General features: G+C 38.7%; 2 protein-coding genes across 2 annotated transcripts; both read left to right on the forward strand.

Annotated features, from left to right (window-relative positions):
• The first annotated feature begins 537 nt into the window (after positions 1-537).
• On the forward strand, positions 538-22,415 carry IFRD1 (interferon related developmental regulator 1). Its single transcript, XM_026509593.4, has 12 exons — positions 538-898; positions 5,058-5,162; positions 5,310-5,394; positions 6,041-6,165; positions 7,926-8,083; positions 10,750-10,800; positions 10,883-11,061; positions 11,151-11,259; positions 14,309-14,443; positions 18,802-18,930; positions 19,345-19,440; positions 21,664-22,415. The coding sequence occupies exons 1-12, from the start codon at positions 808-810 to the stop codon at positions 21,751-21,753; spliced, it is 1,353 nt and encodes a 450-aa protein (XP_026365378.1). The 5' UTR covers positions 538-807; the 3' UTR covers positions 21,754-22,415.
• On the forward strand, positions 606-764 carry LOC130542051 (uncharacterized). Its single transcript, XM_057304231.1, has one exon. The coding sequence runs from the start codon at positions 606-608 to the stop codon at positions 762-764; it is 159 nt and encodes a 52-aa protein (XP_057160214.1).
• Positions 22,416-22,476: the final 61 nt, after the last annotated feature.

Consider the following 22,476-nt stretch of genomic DNA (forward strand, 5'->3'; position numbering starts at 1 on the left):
ACCGCGAACCACAGCTCAATTACAGATATTGGTGATCGCTAAACTAATTCAACTTGAGGTGTTAGCGAGGTGGGGCATGGCTGTGCTTGGGCCGAGGCTGCACGGAAGCGGGGGAAAGGTTAAACAGAAGAACGCGAGGCGCGAGGTAAAGATGAGCTAAGCTGATTGCGTAGCTCCCGGTTGGAAGCTGGCCGTGGTCATCAAGCATACTCGCTCCATTGCTCATCGCCCGGGAACAACTCTAGTCTATTCCGAGGCGGGGCCGCTGGGAAACAGGGGAGGGGTCACGAGTAGGGAGGCAAGCGCGCAGAAAAGCCCGTTGGGAGGAGATAGGAGAACTTCCCCACCAAGCCTTACTACATTTCCCAGAAATCAGTGCGGCAGCGAAGCGTTGCTCCCTGGGCGCTACTTGAAGATTTACGACATGGGATTGGTAGTCAGCATCCGTCGGCCGCCGGAGGTAAGACTCTAGTGGGGAGATCTATAGCGATTGGCTAGTGAGAGTTCGAGTCCCGCCCACAGATGGTGACGACAGGCGGCGGTCTTGCTACTTAAGGCGTCGTGGCCCAGCCCGCCCCGCCTTAGCTCCCGCGCTAGAGAGAAACATGTATCGTTTCCGATCACAGCTCTTCACGGAGATTTCTGCTGCTGCCACCGCCCACTCGTACCCCCGCCGCTTCTCGCCTCTGTTGTTAGCCGAAGACTCGCCTCTTAGCCGCCCGCCGCACAGACGCACGAGTAAAAAGTGCAGCTCCATCGGCTGATCCTCGCTAAGCTCCGAGTTTAGGCGGCACCGGGCGTCCCACGATGCCGAAGAATAAGAAGCGGAACACTCCCCACCGCGGTGGCAGTGGTGGCAGCGGCTCAGGGGCAGCTGCAGCGACGGCGGCGACAGCAGGTAAAGGGGTATCCCCGCCGCCGGCATCCCAGTTGCCGGCCGGGCTAGCGAGTCTCTTCTCTTTGGGCATCGTGGGATTTGTAGTTTCATCCCTCTGGGTATATGTGTCGGCCGGGAGCTTTGCTTTGCTGGCGAACTACAATTCCCAGCGTGCCCTGGGGTCAGTACCTCGCGCGATTTGGATCTGGCTTGCGAACCGAGCTCTTGGGCACCGGCCTTGGGGGTGGGGGGTTTGCGAATAGGTTCTAGGGCCTGAGAGTGGATCCCGGTGGGGTGACGGATTGCTGGGCGGGAGAGGCACTGTTCTCAGAACCTGGTGCTTGCTCTTCAGAGCTCACCCTGACGGAGGGTGGGCCCGAGATAGGGTTTGCGTCTTGCTGTCAGTGGTCGCCTTTGACCCACCGACTCCAACGTGGAGTTCTCGAGTATGCCAAAGGTCCGGCGGGTTTGGCCCGGCTCTTGCGTCACGAGGCCCGGCCCTTGCTCTGTGGGCCCGGGGTGACGCAGAGGCGCCCGTGTGGCATCCCTTTCTGTTGCCTTCTTAGGCATCCCGCGTGTCCACTTGGCTGGGCGGAGGCGTAGGAGGCTCGGGGCCACTGTCCCAGCCAAGGCTCTATTCCTACTCCTAACTGGCTCCTGCAGAAATCCCGCGCCCCCGCTTCCCCTGCGGCGGGACGGTCCAGGCGACCTCCTTCTCCCCGGGACAGAAACCGCGGTCTCCTTTGTGCTGCGTTCTATAGGTTCTGTGCCCTGAGGCAGGGATGGGCGAGGTGGTGAAGAACTCAGGGTACAATAGACCAAAAGTTTAGATTTTTTTTGTATGCTCACTGCAAAGTTGAAGCTTTTCCTGGATGTATAGGTGCTTGGATGAACTAATGGTTCTCTAGTACCAACTATAGGGTTAAGAAAAAAGGACTTCAAAGCAGAAAGTCCTATGAGACACCACTAAACTTAAGTATTAAGTTAAACTGGGTGAAATAATCTCATTTAGTGATTTTTTTTGGTCGAGATTTTGAAGTTATACATTGGAATTCTCAGACTTTATCCCATCGGAACTGCTACTAGCCATTATGTATTTGTCAACACAATTGCTAATCCGACGCTCGGAATGATATGCCTTTGTTCATTAATGAATAGTCCGGTTTTCTTGTTAAAGAAAATTGGAAACTGGAATTTAAAACGCTTTCCTGTAGAATTTATAGCAGCATGAAAACTTTTGTTCCTGAATTAAACATTTGAGTAATTGACAGTAGGAATGAATTATTATAGTTGGCAGTTTTTTTCTTTTGTTTATATCGCTCTTTATTTTGATTGTATGCCCTCAATATTCACGAAATTCATTCTTGATCAATATATAAAATACAAAATTAGTTTATTGTTGCATCTGATTACTCTGTGTGAATAGGGGATACCTCTGTTCTTTTCTGTATTTCAGCTTTTCCTCCTCTGAAATAAATTTGAATTGTCTGGGAGGTCCTTATTCATTTTATTCTACTTTCAGTTTTACCTTTTGTTGGTGGAACAAATGGTGGTGAAGCAGCAAGCCAAAGTCATTTTAAAAATTGTAACGATGTTACTAATGGTTTCCTCGAATCACAAACGAACCTTTATTAGAAGCTCCGAAATTTCCTTCCGAAGTTTCCCTTCTTCCTGGTGCTAAGCGACTAACCTCAGGTGGTAGTGGCGGATTGACTCTCAGTTTATCTCGAGGCTCTTTACTCATCTCTCATCAGCTTTGTTGCTGTTGTTGTTGTTTAATTTTCACTAGAAAAGGTAAATTCAACACTGAATTTTAGCATATTTAAACAAATGGAAAAGACTTCTGTTAGTTTATAAAACTGTACAGGCTTTGAATATCTTCGGAAATTTACACGACAATTTGTTAACTGTGCTTACTTCTGGTGAGTGGGGTATGCGGAGGGATTTACTTTTTTAAAACCTTAATTTGGTTCCACATGAATGTATTACTTATTAAATAAATGAATAAGTAATAACTGAGTAGAAGAGATGGAAAGTTGTCAAAAACTTGTACTTACGAGCCATTTACTTTATTGGTATTTTAAAATGACGTCTAGAAAGAGATGGGATTCAAATGAGATCTTAATATGTACAATCAAAAGCTAACCAACTTTCCTACCACTTTAATTGATTTTCCATTTAAATTCTTTCTCGTTTAAGTTAGTGGAAGGTTCTAGAAAGCTGATAAAATTGACAAGTGTGCATACTTTTCATTGCACTTAAAGAGAATTTTTTATGAAAGAACAAAACCTTGTTAGTAAGTAAACCCCCTAAGATATAAGGACTTTATGTGTGTAGAGTGCCACCTAATTAATATTACTTGGGATTGCCTGGTGGGTAAGCTTGATCTAGATATCAGGCATTCATACAGCGTTCTTTTTCTTGATTTGTTGGTTTTTGTTTGTTTAACCTCTCTTTCCTGGAGTCTTAGAAACTGATTGAAACTTAGAGAAAGCTGAGTAAGAGCTGTATAGGTATACTCTTCTGGGCAGTTTAGAAGGAAACTGAATATGAAAAGTAAAAAATATGAATTGACTTGTGAATATGTATTAATAATAATCAGATGACTCTCAACTATTCCCATGACTTCAAATCATGAAGACAATGTAGATAGATCCAGAAATAGAGTATGATGTCATAGGTCTTGGTTTATTTGTTTATTCCTGCCCTAAGCACTCTGATTAATATGTTCTGGTATCCTGGCTTCATAGCTTATTCTTTATGTTTTCCTACTTTGATTGGCAAAGTTATTCTTTGGGAAAGCAAGCAAATATAAAGGCTGCTTGCCCCCTGGTGTTGATTTAAAAAATCAGCCAAATTCTATTTTGATTAAAAAAAAAAACCTCTATAAAAAATAGCCCCAAAAAACTAAACTTAGCAAGCTTAAACCTTAGAGGATTAAAAAAAAAAGAAAAACTCTTCTTAAGGTAATAAGTGCCATGAATGTCTTGAACATAAGCACCTGGTGATGTTTGATGCAATCTTTGATTTTACTGATAAGGGAACTTGGGCTCAAAGGTGAATCAGGTGACAAAGTCACTTTTGGGGCCGAATTTGAGACTTAACTTTAACTCAGTGCTCAGTGTAATTCGTGACTGAGCAGTGCTTTTATTAAATCTCTGCAAAACAAAACATAACTGTGGATTTATTTTTTAAATTAATTTGAAGAAAGATTCTGTTTTAAAAAAGATTTTATTTTGGAGTGCTTGGGTGGCTTAGTTGGTAGAGCATACGATTCTTGATCTTGGGGTTGTGAGTTCAAGCTCCAAGTTGAGTTTAGAGATTACTCAAAAAATAAAATCTTAAAAAAAATATTTTATTGTTTAGTAACAGCCCTGATGTTTTAAAACTGTTGGATATGTTAACCTTTCTTTTAAAGGTGAATTATCTGACAGGCTATTATACTAGATCAAAAACCACAATTTCTATTTTACTCACTCCCCCCCTTTTTTTTTAAATAAAGATTTTATTTATTTGTTTGAGAGAGAGTGTGTATATGTGCAGGGGGAGGGGCTGAGGGAGAGAGAATCTCAAGTGGACTCTGTGCTGAGCCCAGAGCCCAAATGGGGCTTGATCCCGTGACCTTGAGATCATGACCTGAGCTGAAATCAAGAATTGGATGCTTAATCGACTGAGCCACCCAGGCGCCCCTCCTTTCCCCCCCCCCTTAATTCAAGTTATCTTTAAAACTACCATCTCTTAATGTCTTAATTCTTCACATATGGTGTGTAACTTAAAAATTAACCCATTTACCATGTTTATGTTTGCCAAGCTCAGTCATTCTCCTTGAAAAATATACTTTTCTTATTATTATGACCTATAATTTCATATTCTATTTCTGGATCTATTTTCATTATCTTCATGATTTGAAGTCATGTTTGGAAGTACTTTTTTCAACCACAATACCAGTTTTTGATATATTTCTGAAGTTGATGTATATTGTAAATAGTTGGTGGTCTGAAAAACAGGTGAATTGACTTATTTTAGAATATTTATGTTCTTTTGTAGCATAATCACCCCTTTTAAATAAGGTTGGGTTTTTATTACTGGATTTCTCCTAAGTAAATGTAAAAATTCCCAAGTTAAATTTTTGAGCGTATGGCAACACAGTCATCTGCTTCCACCCTTTTTTACCTAATAGGTGGCCAGCATCGAAATGTTCAACCTTTCAGTGATGAGGATGCATCGATTGAAACAATGAGCCATTGCAGTGGTTACAGCGATCCTTCCAGTTTTGCCGAAGATGGTATGAGTTTTAAATTTAAATTTGCAACTTTAGATAAAAGGGTGTTTTAGGTATAAGAATTCTTAACAGCTAAGGCACACTATTACTGTTTCCTATCTGCTTTTTTTCCTACTTAAATTATAATGGTTAGTTTATATTATTCCTTAGGACCAGAAGTCCTTGATGAAGAAGGAACTCAAGAAGACTTAGAGTACAAATTGAAGGGATTCATTGATTTGACCCTGGATAAGAGGTAGGAGATACTGGAAACTTTGTTTGTTCTGTGTGATTCTGATCACCCACTATGTGCATTACATGCAGTTCTCTGATTTAACAGTATTTTTTTTAAAGCCTTATTTGTTTACATTGGATCTTTTAATGTTTCTTGTTCCTTTGTGCTTTTAATGTAGATAGGAGCATGCCACTAGAATTTAGATTGACTAAGATTCGTTATTATTATAGCATAATAGCATATAACTGTATTTGATTACAATTGAAATGGATTTGTTGGATTAAAAGTTAATCTTCAGCTGAAAAGAACAGCTAAACTTTGCTTTAAGCCTCTTTTTTTTTTATAAAGATTTTATTTATTTGACAGAGAGAGAGACAGCCAGCGAGAGAGGGAACACAAGCAAGGGGAGTGGGAGAGGAAGAAGCAGGCCCCCAGCAGAGGAGCCCAATGTGGGGCTTAATCCCAGAACGCTGGGATCATGCCCTGAGCCGAAGGCAGACGCTCAATGACTGAGCCACCCAGGCGCCCCTGCTTTAAGCCTCTTGTCCACTAATTTTGTTGCAGACGTGAAAAATGTAAAGAGAAATTGAGAGAGAGATAGTGAAGTTTTTATAAGTCATTGACCTGTGGTACACTTCAAATGGATCTTCTGATTTGTTTTGAATAGTGCGAAGACAAGGCAGGCAGCTCTTGAAGGTATTAAAAATGCACTGGCTTCAAAAATGCTTTATGAATTCATTCTGGAAAGAAGAATGACTTTGACTGACAGCATTGAACGCTGCCTGAAAAAAGGTAATGTATTTTTGAGTCAGGCACAGAACTAAAAAGGAATTTGCTACCTTCTTTGCAGTAATATTTATTAATGGAAATGGAAAACTGGTTCACTCTTTTAACTTTACAATTGTCAAGGAATACACCATGCTTATTCATGTTCAAAATGAGACCTGTTAGAAGCTTTGTTTTTGTTTATGTAATAAACAGCTTGAAACTAGGATTGTGGAGGATTGTCAGCCTTGTTTATATTGGAAGATGTGATTGCCATTCTCACGTATAAGAAAGTCTTGAAAGCTTGTGTCAGATTTTAACAAAAGTTATTATTAAAAAAGCCATCCTACTTCATTTTCCTGAAGTTGAAAAAGTATAATCACATAGCTCATTTTCCCTTGTAATTCTTTAAAACCTCAATCATAGCTGTGGCTGACGTCATTTTTCAGGATATCCCTTGGAATATTTGAATTCTAGAACTTTGTAATAGAGATTCTGGAAGTCATATTATAATCATAGAACTTTTAAGAATGAAGAGAGAACTTAAAAGATTAAGTCTAATATTACCAGACTTCAGTTTTAGGAACCACCAGAATTAAAAAGATCTGGGGCTGCCATCTTAATTATTTTGCCAAGTAAGAACACTGTGAGAATAATGACCTTCTGTCATTAGGTCTTTATTAACAAAATATTTCTAGCACCAGGAATGTGGGAAGCACACATGCTCTTTTAAATTGAATGAGCTTATTACCTTTATGTCCTTGTTTTTCTCACTTTACCTCAGGTGAAAGCTTTGTCATGAATAGGTGTTTGGAAACCTTTCATCCATTCCATCTCTTTCATTGTTCAGAGTAAAGGCATAGGAAATGTGAGATTGGTCTAAGGTTATGTAACTTTCTTAGTGGTATAGTTGATAGCAGAGCCAGCTTTTTTGAGATATTACAAAGGCTTTGAAAGAGGTGTTTACATTGAAACTTGCCTATAATGGTAGTTGAATTAGATGACCTTTAAGAATTCCATTCCAATCTGCTTATTTTATAGATTTTTAATTTGTCAGGTAATAATTTGGTGTCTACAGTTTTCGTATGGTTTTAAAGAATCCTTTATTTATTTATTTTTAAAGATTTTATTTATTCGAAAGAGCATGCACATGTAAGCAGGGTGGGGAGGGGCAGGCAGACTCCACTCTGAGTGCGGAGCCAGATGCAGGGCTGGATCTCACAACCCCGAGATCAAGACCGAGCCGAAATCAAGGGTCAGATGCTTAACCAGCAGAGCCACCCAGGTGCCCCAAAAATCCTTTACTTTAAATCCGTTGTTTATTTAAAAAAAAAAATCGGGAGGGGGAAACCTTGAAGGTTTAGTTTATCTCATGGGCTGTACATCTGAAATGCTTGAGAGACTAATTCAGAGGCTACCTGAGCACTGTTCTGTGAGTACATGAAAGATCTGGAAGGTCAGGTCAGCTTGAAACACGTTATTTTGCTGAATTGTTACAGTGCTCCCTTAAGACAGATGTTAATTTCCATTTCACTGCTGAGGAAATACGTTTTGAGAGTAAGAGTTGTAAGTCATTAGCTAATAAGTGGTGGATCTAGAATTTGAGTGAGGTCGGTTTCCAGAGTTTGAGCTCACTAGGTTTGTAGCTCAGGTCAAAGCTTAGAACATATTATGGGGTTTTGTAAATGGTAGATAATATTTTGGAATTGTACAAATTTGGGAAATCGCTGTCTTAATAAGTCCTCTCAAAATAATTGTTCAGGGTCATACCTTTGCTTTTCTCACAGGTAAGAGTGATGAGCAGCGTGCGGCTGCAGCATTAGCATCTGTTCTTTGTATTCAGTTGGGCCCTGGAATTGAAAGTGAAGAGGTTTTAAAAACTCTTGGACCAATCCTAAAGAAAATAATTTGTGATGGAACAGCTAGTATCCAGGCCAGGCAAACCGTAAGTATATGATTTTTTAATTTATAAATCTATCTAGGCATGACATCCAGATACTCTGATGAATGATCTAGGAAGGTTACATTTTTTAAAATAGTAGGTTTTTAATTAACGTTTTACTTACATTTGTCTTTTAGTTTGAGTGAGCAGACTTCATAGGACAAGTGCTTTCTTAAATTTTCTGAGATACCATAGAACATCCCAGCTAGAACATATCTCTACATCTTTGAAATCAAAGGTCACGTGCTGATAGGAAATACTATCTTGAGTTATTTAGGATGACTAAAGAATAATTTTGGTTGGAACTTAAATGATCTAGACAGTGTTTATTGGGTGGTTACTTTTTATTCTAAGAAACGTAGTAGGTATTTTTAAAAAACTTTGGCTGCTGTGGCCTACAAGTCCTTATGAAAAAGCGAAATGCTTTATTTCCATGGGTGGATTTGGTTAGGTGTAGGAATCTGTAACTTGGGAGATACTCATCTAGTCATGTCATGAGGTTTGAAAAACTTTTCATTCTCTAATTGTTTGGTGATTATCACTCATGACCCTTGACTTTAGATTGTGGGGTTTTTTGTTTGTTTTTGGTGCGTTTAAAGTGATTCTCACAAACATCTTTCTGGGTTTGGAAAGTGGATTTGACTCTTAATGGATCTTAAGAATCTTAATGGATCTTAAGAATTTAATTTTAGATTTGAATCTTAAGCTGTTTTCTTAATAAGAAACCAGTTCAAGTTTGAAACTTTTTAATACTTTTAATACCGGCTTTTCACATTAGCTTTCTCTTTAGTATTACTTAAAATAGATGACACTGATCTTTGTATCAGATAAACCCTGAAATCTTAGTGGCTTAATAAAAGTTTATTTCTTATATCACTGTAAGTTGGCAGAGTCCCTGGGTGCGCATCCTGCAGCACTGTCCTACCTTTAGGTCCTCCGTATGGCAGCTATGGGGAAAGATGGGGAAAGAAAGAAGACAGATGCCCAGGCCAGAACACATCACTTTAATGGCCATTTTCTTGGTTTACCAACTATATGGAGGCTGGGAATAGTTAAGCTGTTTCCCCAGAGGCAAAGAAAGAGAATTTTGGTGACTTTATAGGAATCTCTTGCCCTCTAGCAGTTCGTAATCCCAAAATAGCTAATTGAGCTTTTGCTGTTTGCATTTTTATCCCCTCTTTTGGATTTTCATGCAACTTTTAAATCATGCAGGACTAGAGGTATTTTTGTTGCATGTGTGTATGTTGTCGTGTTTTTTTTTTTTTTTTTAAGTACGTTTGATGCTTGCGGTGAATTAAAAAGAGTACTTGACAGTCCTTATATTAGCAGAGGGAATGTGGGTAGTTCTAATTGTTAAGCTACCTTTTTTCTCTTAGAGGCTTCAAAAGGAGAGATGTGACTTTGCCTCTGCTGCTTGTTTGGGATGAGGGATTACAGATTGAAAGTTTCCTTTATTGAGAATAATGCCTAGACTACTTTTTAATTTTAACAATGTCCAGTTTTTACTGGGATGAAATAATGAAGATAAAATAGTGACACCAAGCAGATTAATGCCACAAATGTCCTCACGATACCAGGAACTTGGGCGTGTGAATGGTGACTTTAACAACTTCATGCTTTAGTGGCACTTAGAACAACATGAGAGGATTTTAGTGAAAACATGGAGAAAAGGGAAATGGAGAATAAAAAAATCTCACAGATTATAAATTGTTTTTATATGATTTTTTTAGACAGTGTTCTGAAAATTAATGGCTCCTGTTTATATTGAAAGCAGATTGTATATAAATTTTGTATTCTGAGCTCCATCTTATTAGGTAACTTACACGGTGATAGTCTTGTAGTGTCATCACTTATTTAGCCTCCCCCCCCCGCCCCCCGCCAAACAAAAGGATTCCTGACCGGTTTTCATCATATGCGGAAAAAAGTGAAGTTCGAATTAATGAGACCCTTCTTCTGGTGGCAAGTTTGAGGACAGTTATTGAAATTTTAGATTTCTGCTCCTGGTGTGCTTATTTCTTGGAAACTGATTTCTTTTAGAAGTTTTCATAGTAGAGTCTTCATAAAAAGATGAATATAAATGGTTTTAAACGCTTAAAAGCCTATAGCAAACTTAATGTGTTTTAAAGGTTTTTAATAGAGTAGGCTTCTTTATCTCCAGTATGCAAACTTCATCTCTGTCTTTGAGTTGGAGTTGGAAGTTTAAAAAGGGTCTGTTGGATTAAAGAAGGAAAACCTGGGAGATACTGAGTAACTTCTCTAAAGTTGTACTGTCAGTTTGGTAGCACACACAGCTTGGGCTGAAACCCACTTCCCTTAACTCTTGATCCTATATTCTTTTTTATTATTATTATTATTATTATTATTATTTAAAGATTTTTATTTATTTAAGAGTGAGAGAGAGAGCATGAGCAGGGAGGGAGCTGTGCAGAGGGAGAGGCAGAAGCACAATCTCTGTCACAGGACCCTGGGACCAAGACCTGAGCTGAAAGCAGACACTTAACCTACTGAGCCACCCAAGTGCCCCCTCTCTTTTTATTCTATGCTTGGGACCAACGTAGTCTTGTAGTTGAGAGAATTTTCACATTGAATTATAAAAGCAGGAAAACACGGAAATAATAAGAAAATTACAAACATTAATGTCTATATTTACTTTTTTTCTTTTTTTTTAGTGTGCAACTTGCTTTGGTGTTTGTTGTTTTATTGCTACAGATGACATTACTGTAAGTAGAAAGCCCTTGACTCCACTTATTTGTACAATTCAAATTTAGGGTGGTTACCTTATTTCATGTTCTTATGCATTAGGAGCTGTATTCAACTCTGGAATGTTTGGAAAATATCTTCACCAAGTCCTATCTCAAAGAGAAAGACACTAATGTTATTTGCAGCACCCCTAATACAGTGCTTCATATCAGCTCTCTTCTCGCATGGACATTATTATTGACCATATGCCCAATCAATGAAGTGAAGAAAAAGCTTGAGATGTATGTACTTTTAGTTTCATATTTTATAAAAACAACATTTATTGACATAATTGGTTGTGTTCACACAGTAATGACTAACTGTTTTTTAGGCATTTCTATAAGCTTCCAAGCCTCCTCTCTTCTGATGATGTCAACATGAGAATAGCTGCTGGTGAATCTTTGGCACTTATGTTTGAATTGGCCAGAGGGATGGAGAGTGTAAGTATCTGATGAATAGAGGAAAAAGATTGTGTCGCAAGGATCATTATTCTACCATTATCTTCGTAATTAAGAATTGGATGATAACTTTGGAGTATGGCCAGCTTGAGAATCAGGTGATTGATTGCCCTGCTTCTTGGCAGTGGTGGTAAAAATTTTAAGAGTGTAAACCGGTAGGGGTTGGTAGAGCAACATTTGAGTGTAGTTTATTACGTTTATCTCTTGCTATCTATAGAACTCAAGTTTAGGGACGCTATTACTCATGGAGAGAGTTATCTACTATAGCCTGTGTGGATCTGCTTGGATTTCTCAGACACAGGGCACATTAAGGTGATTCAGGCATGGATGCATTATAATAAATGTCAGACAAATGGGTGGAATACTCAGTCGACATAGGTTTAGAGATCAGATGAGTTTAGTCACTGTTTAACTTCTCTAAGCCAAAGCTGAAAGCAAACATGGCCCTTGAGACTGGGATATGTGCTTTGCAGTTCCCCACCCACTGTCTGTCCATGGATGTTTGTTACCTCAATTTGACTCTCAAAGGTGTTTGAGTTTGTGATAGGTGACCAACCTTAATGGTTTGCCTGGTTCTGTTGCAGGGTTAGCACTGAAAGGTCTGTGTTCCAAGACACCTCTCCTCTCAGGCTAACTGGGACATTTGGTCATCCTGGTTTGTATCCCTTATAGTGAACCTTGGGTTTCTCATTAGCTGCTTTTTAATGTAAGAACAAAGACTATATTTCTGGCATGAAACTTTTTCTGAAATTAAATATGTTATTTAACAGTGTATAATTCCATTCTAGTCCTGTGTTAAAAATACCTGGGAAGTGTCTTTTTTAGGCTTCCCCCAGCCTCTCCCCTTTTCTTTAAAGGATAGCAGGGTAGGAATGGAAAGAAGTTATTAATGCTTTCAGTAACGAATGAATCTACTTATGTGAGAAATTGGACTCTAGTTTAGCAATCAATTTAATTTTATTGAGCTAGTTAATGGCTCTTTAACCTCAAGGCACAGAAGCCAGATGTCCCAGTTTTTTAATCTTCTGTTCTTCTATGGGCTAAAAATGGTAATTTCTTTTCTTTTTCCTTTGAAGTGTATCTTAAAAGTAAAATAATAATGCAGTTTAAATTATACTTGTTGAATTTTTTAAAAATTTTGTAAACGTTTATTGTTGCCCATATATCTGTGTTCTCTGGATTTAATAAGTCGTATGAGATAGCTAGGAGAACTCAGATCAAATTAAACATGTTTGGATAAGTCCTTGTTTAAGGACAAAAATGACCTGGTTACAAAACAATACCTAGTGTTTTGTTTGCTATTTTTGTTAAGTAAGCTTTTTGAAAGTTGCGAGTGTGTGGTTGCGGTTGGGTTAGTTAAAGAGTGTTCAAAAAATTAATTAAACCATGTGTTGATGAATACATAGGCTGATTTAAATTGGGTTTTGGTAGCATTCATGGCATTGAAATATTCAGAGCCTTTTGCTAACATAATTATAAGTTGACACGAAGAATTTGGAATTGTTTGTGAGAGCTGTGTGTGGTTTATTATGCATGTTTGCTGTATAACCAAACAGGTAAGAGTGCACTCTGTGCCACACTCCCAGGTTCAGATCTCTTGTCCACCCTTACTAGTTGGATAATGTTGGGCAACTTCTCTGTGCCTCAGTATCAGTATCTTTAAAATGGAGAATAAAATAGTAACTATCTCATAGGGTTGTTGAGAACCTAAGACGGATGCAGTTGAAGGTAGTAGCTATTACTGTAACTGTTCATTAAAGTGAGGATTACCTCCCCCTTCTGGCAGTGATCTTTTAGTAGTGGCCTTTTAGGGGCTCTCTAGGATAACCTATAATAAGACAAAGACTATTTACTGGGCAGAGTTACAGATCTTGGGAGCCACATAATGTGCTGACTCAGGAAAACATACCAAAATATATATAGCGTAGACAGACCTTCCCCAGTTCTTCCTTTTTTATCTCCCACCTAACCTGACATGGGAAGTGCTACAAGAAAGAGACAGACTGACAGACACACACACCCTTGTGTGATAATGGCTATGCTATTTTTATTATTGATAGGAGTTAAGGTGTTTATTTGTACCTCCAAGAGCCCATTTGTCCCTGGGTGTATAGTTTTACTGTCGACTTATCCTAAACTGCAGTAAATTGGCTTTTGGAAGCTATTAATGGACTATTTTTATGTTTTACATTTTCTTTCTCTTTAATGCCCAAAGACGTTATGGAGACATTTCCTTACAATATTTAACATTTATTTTTCCAAGCTACTACTATATTGAGCTCAGTGATTCAGACTATAAACTAGATTGAGTTTTACTGATTGCAGAGGTCAATTACAGTGGGATTTCTCAACCTCTGCACTGTTGATAGATTACTGGGCTGGATAATTTTTTGTTGGAGGAGAGTCAAATCAAGGTAATGGCAAATAGTAATACATTTCATGGCTTCTCTTCAAAAGGGATTAAAATATCTTCTTAGCTTGAGTAATTTAATTACTCGAGTTGTGTCCCTGATTTAAATGCTTTATTGCTTATTTGAAATATGGCCAGTATATTAGAAATTAGGTGCTTTAGGCATTACTGTTAGCTTGTACTTTTGGAATAAGAATATTTGGAATTCTGGGGTTGTGTGCTTTGGGGACTGAGAGCCAAAGGATAGAAGCTGTGTTGGTATTTGTGGTATCTCACTTTCACTGAACTTCTTTGAAGTCCCAGGAATGTCTTGAATATGGTAGGAGCACAGTAAGTATTTGTTGAATGTATTTGGATGTACTTGGAAGGGGAGTGTTAACTGTAGTGGTAGTATATCGTCTTGTCAGCATTTCTGGGTTAAAACTTCTGCATGATATTATGAATGTGTTAATGTGTGCCTGTGCGCCAAGATCTCTAAAGAGCTCAGAGATTTGTGGTGCGTTTTTTACCCCTGCTGGGTATTTTCCAAAGTGGACCGTTCTTTGTTAGCACTAGGAAAGGTTGGCGGGGGGTGGGGGGGACCCAATAACAAACTAAAACAAAATTGCTTTTCCTGACTAGGACTTTTTTTACGAAGACATGGACTCTTTGACTCAGATGCTTAGGGCTTTGGCTACAGATGGAAACAAGCACCGTGCCAAAGTGGACAAGAGAAAGCAGCGTTCGGTGTTCAGAGATATCCTGAGGGCAGTGGAGGTAGGTCTTTTTTTTTTAAAGTAGACTCCACGCCTACTTTGGGGCTTGTACTCATGACCCCAAGATCAAGAGTTGTATGCTCCACCGACTCAGCCAGCCAGGCGCCTGCTACTCATTTGAAATGAGATTGTTTTAGGCTAACCCGTATGATTGGGTCATTTTTTTGATTGAACTTCACTTTTGATCAAAACAGTTTCCTCCTTTTAAGCCTCGTTTTTAACAACATACATAAAGATGACTTTTTTTTTTTAAACAAAGGGAAATTTAATTCTGATGCATAGAGTTACTTTTTTTTAGGCTAAAAAATATGAAGATTTCATAGTTACGAAAGCATATTTCACTTTGTTGCACTTGCCATCATTTAAGCAATGGTGCTTAGCACATATGTATTTAGTACAGTGTTTTTTGTGAATGGTAAATTATTGCCTGCCCGTCAGTACTTTTTTTTATTTATTTATTTTTAAACATTTTATTTATTTGACAGAGAGAGACAGCCAGCGAGAGAGGGAACACAGGCAGGGGGAGTAGGAGAGGAAGAAGCAGGCTCCCAGCGGAGGAGCCCGATGTGGGGCTCGATCCCAGAATGCGGGGATCACGCCCTGAGCCGAAGGCAGACGCTTAACGACTGAGCCACCCAGGGGCCCCTCTGTCAGTACTTTTAAACAAAGACTTTTGTATTCTCCCTGGGAAGCCTAGGTGCTAAAAACTGAAATAACAAAATGCAGCGTTTAAATAAGGGTTTAAAATCATCTGATGCTTGAGTACCTTCTATAGTCTTCTAGCCTGTTTGAATCTGCCTGGCAAATAAATTGATTTAGAAACTTCAGGGATTTGGAATAGAATGCATGGTTAAAAGGAAGTGTAGTATAAGGGCAATTTTACTGTGGAGAATACCAAAGTCCTTTTTTGTTTTTTTTTTTGGTTGGCCAGGTAAGAAATATTTCTTGGATATAAAGAATAAATATCTCAGGTTCTTGCTATCTGATAGGTAGTTCATTTAAGAGTAAGTATGTTACCAAAGAGTCATCAACTTGACATGTATATGAAAATTTAGAATGGGAATTTAAAAAAATAAAGATGCTAAGACCCCATTCAGGTCCAGTTTTGAAATGTTCCAGTGATTCTCATACATAGCCTGCTTAAGAACTACTTTCTCCATTTTAATCTAAGTAGAACCTAGGGTATAAATTAGTATAGAGATCTGGGATCTGAACATTGTGGTTAATGCCAACTGTAATTGCATTATTGTAATATTTTATATTTACTCTGGTTTTTATAATCTAAAACACAACAAAATCCTGAAACTTGAGCAGACATCTGTATTAACAGTTGATTCTTTTGGTCTCACAATTTTAGTGTGGCGGTATCCCCATATTAAGCCATTTTCTTGAATAACTGCAAACTACTCTGGGACACCTGGGTGACTCTGTCGGTTAAGCTTCTGCCTTTGGCTCAGGTCATGCTCTCTTGTGGTCCTGGGATCGAGTCCCGTATCGGGCTCCCTGCTCAGCGGGGAGTCTGCTTCTCCCTCTGCCCCCCACCCTACTCAGGCTCGCTCTCTCTCTTTCTCTCTCTCTCAAATAAATAAGTGAAATCTTCAACTACAAACTACTCTGTTTGGATAATGTTGCCTCCAAAGATAAGATAATGGCATGTTGTGGGTTTTCTGGATTAGACCTAACATCATATTTTCTGTCTGGATGCATCCTCTCTGGATAATAGATTTTAAGAGTCAGCAGGATCTGAGCAGACCCTGTCGACAGACCACTCGGCGTAAGCCAGCCATCGCACACAGTGTTGATTCTCCTGAGAAAGACACAAGCCACATCTCAGTGTATACGAGCCCTGACGGGTCTCTCGTGTGCCTGTCACTCTGGCACAGCAGTACTGAAAGTAAAAGCCCTTTCCTTGCCTCATAATTCTGATCTGTGGCGCCCTCCCTCCTAGGCCTTAAACACCCTCTACTCTCCATCTCAGGATTTCTGTTCCTCCCCTGCCCTTTGGCTGGCTTCCGTGTGCTCCAGCTCTGCTTCAGTGTGCCTGCCAGAGAAAGGTCTGGCCTCACAGCCTTGCTAAGTGTTCCTGTTTCTTTGCATTCACTGGAATGCAGCTTTCTCTAAAAGACCCTTGATGGATGGAGGTTGTTAAACTGCTACAGAGGAGAATTCTTTATTTTAGGTGTACTTGTTGCTGCCTGTCATTTCTTTTCATTCAGGAGTCTTTTAAGCTCATGTATTTCTTAAATCAGCAAGCATTTAGATGTTAGGTACCTTGACATACAGTTTTCTTATTTCAGTTCCATTACAACAGTTAAGCAGCAGAATTCTTCTTAAGGAAAAACGGAGACTAAAGGCATAGTAAAGAACAGTAAGTAGCAAAGCTGGAATTGGAACCCACTGTACTGTGCTGTGTTTCAGCGGGGCCAAGTGCTGCAGATAGGGCAAGTGAGAGAGAGTCAAAGTGTCCATTGGATTTGTCAGTTAGCTCTTTGGTGGATGACCTTTACAAGTGCAGCTTTAGTAGAATGATGGCAGAAAAGCTCGATTGGGGTGGATTGAAAAGTGAATGGGAAGTGAAGAAGTGAAGATGGTGTGTCTTGACTGTTCTTTTTAAAAGCTTGGTTGTAGGGGCACCTGGGTGGCTCAGTCATTAAGCATCTGCCTTCGCGTCAGGCTCCCTGCTCCACTGGGAACTTGCTTCTTCCTCTCCCACTCCCCCTGCTTTTGTTCCCTGTCTCGCTGTCTGTCTCTCTCCCTGTCAAATAAATAAAACCTTAAAAAATAATGATAAAAACTTGCTTGTAATTGGAAGGGGAAGAGAGTTGATCATCGGACTGTGGGAGGGTGCGTTATGGTGTCTTGTGTAAGATGCTGGATGCGGTTTATGGGAGAAGGAACCTGTGGAGAAGGGAGCATTTGAAAATATAAATGAAAGATTGGGAGTATGATGTAAACAGCATGATTTGCCTTGAACTGAAGAGATTTAGGAGAGGAGTAGGTAAGGATGCAGATGAGTTTAGAGGGAGTTCTTTCCTGGTGTCTCAGTGTTTTCTGAAATAAGGAAGGCTGAAATAGTAGAACCCTGTGGGTTTTTTTGAGCTGTTGTAGCAGACCAGCTACTGTATGTGTTTCATAGACAGGCTTTATCTTATACTTTGAATAACTCTGTGGGAGGGATGGAAAACCCCAATTTGACAGGTAGGGAAACAGACCCAAAGGGGGTTTAAATTACTTGCCTAATGACAAGCTAGTGAGTGGCACACCCATGTAAGTCTAGAGTTCATGTTCTTTTCTCTTCCACATTATATACTGTGTCTGCTGAGAAAGAAGGGGGCTGGGTAGGTGTGGGGAAGACGATTGGAGTGGTCAAGTTCCATCTCCTCCTCTCTTCTGTCTCCGTCCCTTCCTGATCACTCTTCCATAGTCATGATTCATCAAACAATGGAGTGGCCAGTTTTTTACATCCCAAGTTCTGCCCCTATTCTGGCTGACTCCTCTGTGCATTTGGAAAACCCTATCCTGTATTTGTTCCAGTGATCTTTACTTCCATTTCCTTTATTTCCATTCACTTGATTCTCTCCCACGCTTATACTTTAGAAATTGTCTTCTGGCAAAATTGTTCCATCTCTGAAGTCTTAAACTCAGTTATTCCCTCTCGTTTTCTTTCTTTCTGTTTTATTTTTTTTTTTTTAAGATTTTATTTATCTGAGAGTGAGAGAGAAAGAGAGAGCACGCACATGAGTTGAGGGAGAAGGAGCGGGAAAAGCAGACTCCCCTCTGAGCAGGGAGCCTGATGTCGGGCTCCATCCCAGGACCCCAGGATCACAACGTGAGCTAAAGGCAGATGCTTAACCAACTGAGCCACCCAGGCGCACCCGCTCCCATTTTCTTAGTAAGCCTGCTCTTAGACCCTTAGAGCGCTCTAGGTGCTGGTCCTACCCCATTTATCTTCCTTTGACACCTGCTTCCCCTCAGTTCCACCACTCATATTTGGGGGCATCTTATCTTTGACTTGTCTTGCAACCTCCTCCTCTTCCCTCCCCACCTCACCCCCCATTTGTAGACCAGTACAGATAACTGAGTGCTACTGAAATTTAAAGACATTCACAACAATGTGGTTTTGCCAGTAGTATTTATCCGAACTCAGTTGTGCCAAGTCTACGACAACTAGACAAGTTCTACACCCTTATATTAGGATAGTACTTTCTAGTCTATTCACATCTCAGGAATGGCAGTATCAATTTAAGCCATACTTTCTTACCTCAGCATGTAAATGTGTCTATTTAGAAATTGTATTTATGTAGGATCTCTTTAAGCCATCTTAATTCCTCTTAAAATTTTGGTTCTTCTGTTGTCTAGGAACGGGATTTTCCAACAGAAACTGTTAAATTTGGCCCTGAACGAATGTATATCGATTGCTGGGTCAAAAAACATACCTATGACACCTTTAAGGAAGTTCTTGGATCGGGGATGCAGTATCATTTGCAGGTGAGTGAGTGATCTCTTTTCTGTGTGTTCGCTTTTAAATTAGGGAGCGGTTTTGAATGTAGTTCACTGAATGGGCTTTTGAAGTAAGTGGATGTGCAGAATGCTTTCAGCATGATACAAAACTGCATTTTATTTATTTATTACATTTATTTTTTAAAGTGGAATTAAATATGAAGCTGTTCTTTCTGTATTGTATAAATCCAGTGAAACATCTCTAAATTCGGTAGAGCACTGTTTTAACTTTACTGTATTCAAGGCATTTGAAACAATTTAGTCTTACAAAGAGAAACAGAAAATAAGTGACCTAAGTTCTTATTTATAAGCTCCACATAACTTCTGTTAATTAGGTTTCACTTTATGTAATAAAAAAGAGCTGATATTTAATAATAATACTACTCTTCTATTTTACCAAAGTCAAATGAATTCCTTCGTAATGTGTTTGAACTTGGACCCCCGGTGATGCTTGATGCCGCAACACTTAAAACAATGAAGATTTCTCGTTTTGAAAGGGTAGGTTTTGTTTTTGTTCTCTTCAGAACTAAATGCATTGAAGAAAAGCAGAGCCGAAGCTTTGATTCTACCAGGCGATAGGTATTTAGTGGAGTCTGTGGGCCTCTAGTGCCTCATGCTGTTTCAGATACAACTGCTGTATTAAAATTGTAGAAACTGGGGCGCCTGGGTGGCTCAGTTGGTTTAGTGTCTGCCTTCGACTCAGGTCATGATCCCAGGGTCCTGGGATTGAGCCCTGCATCGGGCTCCCTGATTGGTGAGGAATCTGCTTCTTCTACCTCTGCTACTTTCTCTCTGTCAAATAAATAAATATAAAATCTTTAAAAAAAAAAAAAAGTAGAAACTTCACTGTATTTAGAGTATGGAGGGGTTGTAATGAATAATTTTGTCCATAATCCCATTAACATAGAAAAAATCCTTTTTTGTTTTCTTTTATTCTGTTAACTTCTTATATTAAAGAATAAATATTTACATAGTGCTTCTTTTGTATCAGATAACTAAACTTACTTAAAGTACCAGATTCATTTTGCAAGTTAAGGAAACATGTGCTCAGAGAGTTTGTAACATTCCTTATAATTTCACGTAACACTTCAAAAATCCTTAATTATATTTTTAGGTTTTTACTGAGGTAAAATTCATGTAAGATAAACTATTTTAAAGTGTATAAACCAGGGCATTTAGTACAATTACAATGTTGTACAACTCTCTGTCTAGTTTAAAAATATTTTCATCATCTCAGAAGGAAACATACCTTTTAAGCATTCACTTCCCATTTTCCCCCCAACTCCGCTCCCCCCGCCCCCATCCCAGCTGCTGGCAGCCACTCGTGTGCTTTCTCTCTCTGCATTTACCTATTCCGGGTATTTCATATAAATAGACTCATAATGTGTGACCTATTGTGTGGCTTTTTTCATTCAGCATTATGTTGCCAAGTATCATCCATGTTCTAGCACATACCAGTATTTCAGTCCTTTTTGTGGCCGAATAATACTCCATTGTGTGGATATACCACGTGATTATCCTGTCATCCATTGATGGACATTTAGCTTGTTTCCACTTTTTGGCCATTGTGAATAGTGCTGCTATGAACATTTGTGTACAGGTTTTTGTTAGGGCACCTATTCTCTGTTCTTTTAGGTATATACCTAGGAACGGAGTTGCTGGGTCATATGGTAGTTCTGTGTTTAATTTTTTAAGGAACGGCCGAACTGTTTTCTGCAGGGACTGAATGATTCCCACCAGTAGTGTATGAGAGTTTCAATTTCTATATCCTTATCAACACTTGTTATTCTAGCTTTTTTGGTTTTGTTTTGTTTTAAATTATAGTTATACTAGTGGGTGTGAAGTGCTTAATCATACATGTATATATCTAATTTTTTTTTAAGATTTTATTTTTGGGAGAGAGAGAGTGTATAAGTGTGCAAGTTGGGGGAGGGGCAGAGGCAGAAAATCTCAAGCAGATTCCTTGCTGAGCACGGAGCCCAGTGTGGGCACAACCCTGAGATCATGACCTGAGCTGAAACCAAGAATTGGAGCTTAACCAACTGTGCCACCCAGGTGCCCCTGAAGTGCTTAATTATATTTTTATAGATTCTTTACAGTTAATCATTTTTATGATCATATAATTGATTATTGGGTATTTTAATATTATCTTTACATATATTTCTGTTTTGAATTTTTTCTCAGAAGAAATCTTCACATGGGAATACAGGGCCAGATTATGACTTTTTGATATGTACTGCCAAATTACCTTCTAAAGTTATTCTATCATTTTTAATTATTTCTAGTAATGAATGAAGGCACGTAGCTAATACATATTTGACAGCATTGAGTTTTATGATTTAAAAAAATTTTTTAGTTTAATTGGCATTAAGATGGAACTTTACTATTTTAATTAATTGGGTATTTTGGATATTGTGTTCATGATTTGTTTTTTCTTTGATCAGATTAAGTGTTGATGCATTTTTAAAAACATTTTGTTGGAATTTTCTTGGTATTTTGCATATTTGATTAATATTTTTTCTTAATACAGAATAGCTATCATCTATTATGTTAATTTTCCCTCTTGTTCTTTTTGTGTGTTTTATAAACACTTAAAATATTGAGAAGGTTGAGTTAGCTCATTTCTCTCCTTTTTGATTTTTATTCATCCTTTCCTTTATTAGAGTATCTTAAGCTTTAGTGATCCGCGTGTCGCATGTGTTTTCCTTTCCTTCGTTTCAGCACCTGTATAACTCTGCAGCCTTCAAAGCTCGAACGAAAGCTCGAAGCAAATGTCGAGATAAGAGAGCAGATGTTGGAGAATTCTTCTAGATTTTCAGCACTTGGAAGACCACTTTCTAATTTTTTTTTTTTTTTTGTAATTTCTTATTTAAACTAGAGACAGTTTTAATCTTGGGTCAGCATAGATAGCTTTTGTAGCAGGGGTTATATTATAATTTAATGTACAGTATTGCAAATGGTGAGTTCTGATTATTGAATATTCTTTGTAAATCATTAAACATAAATAAAGTGTAATGTTTGGTCATTTTCTATTTATGAAGAGAGCAAAAATATGGTATTTCCCTTGATTTCATAATGGGGAAAGCTACCCAAGGTTAAGTTTCTCATACTGTGGTTGTCCAAAAATATTGATTATAATGATGTAAATATATAAGGTATTTAACTTAAGATGTTAGACAGGTGAGTTCTGGATACAGTTTTGGGAGCTAGTTCTTCTGGAAAAGAAGAAATAATAAAATAATAAAATTATTTTAATTTTTAAATGGAACCTAATTTAATTTTGTCACTGGGATCAACAGAGACTTACACTATGAGACCTTACAGCTGCATTTAAAGGTCATTCAGTCCAGCTATTGGGAGTTCATGAAGAATTAGCATGTGGCAGAAAGGCTGCTAACCTTAACCTCTGAGGGTACTGACACATTTTATCTGCTATATTCTCGTATTTTCAAATAAAGATCTTTTCACATAAAGAGTGCTTCTTTTATAATAGAAGAAAATTTATGGGTCTGAAGTAGGGTTCAAAATGACCAA

This window comes from Ursus arctos, unplaced genomic scaffold (assembly GCF_023065955.2).
Source record: "Ursus arctos isolate Adak ecotype North America unplaced genomic scaffold, UrsArc2.0 scaffold_3, whole genome shotgun sequence".
NCBI classification, from domain to species: domain Eukaryota; kingdom Metazoa; phylum Chordata; class Mammalia; order Carnivora; family Ursidae; genus Ursus; species Ursus arctos.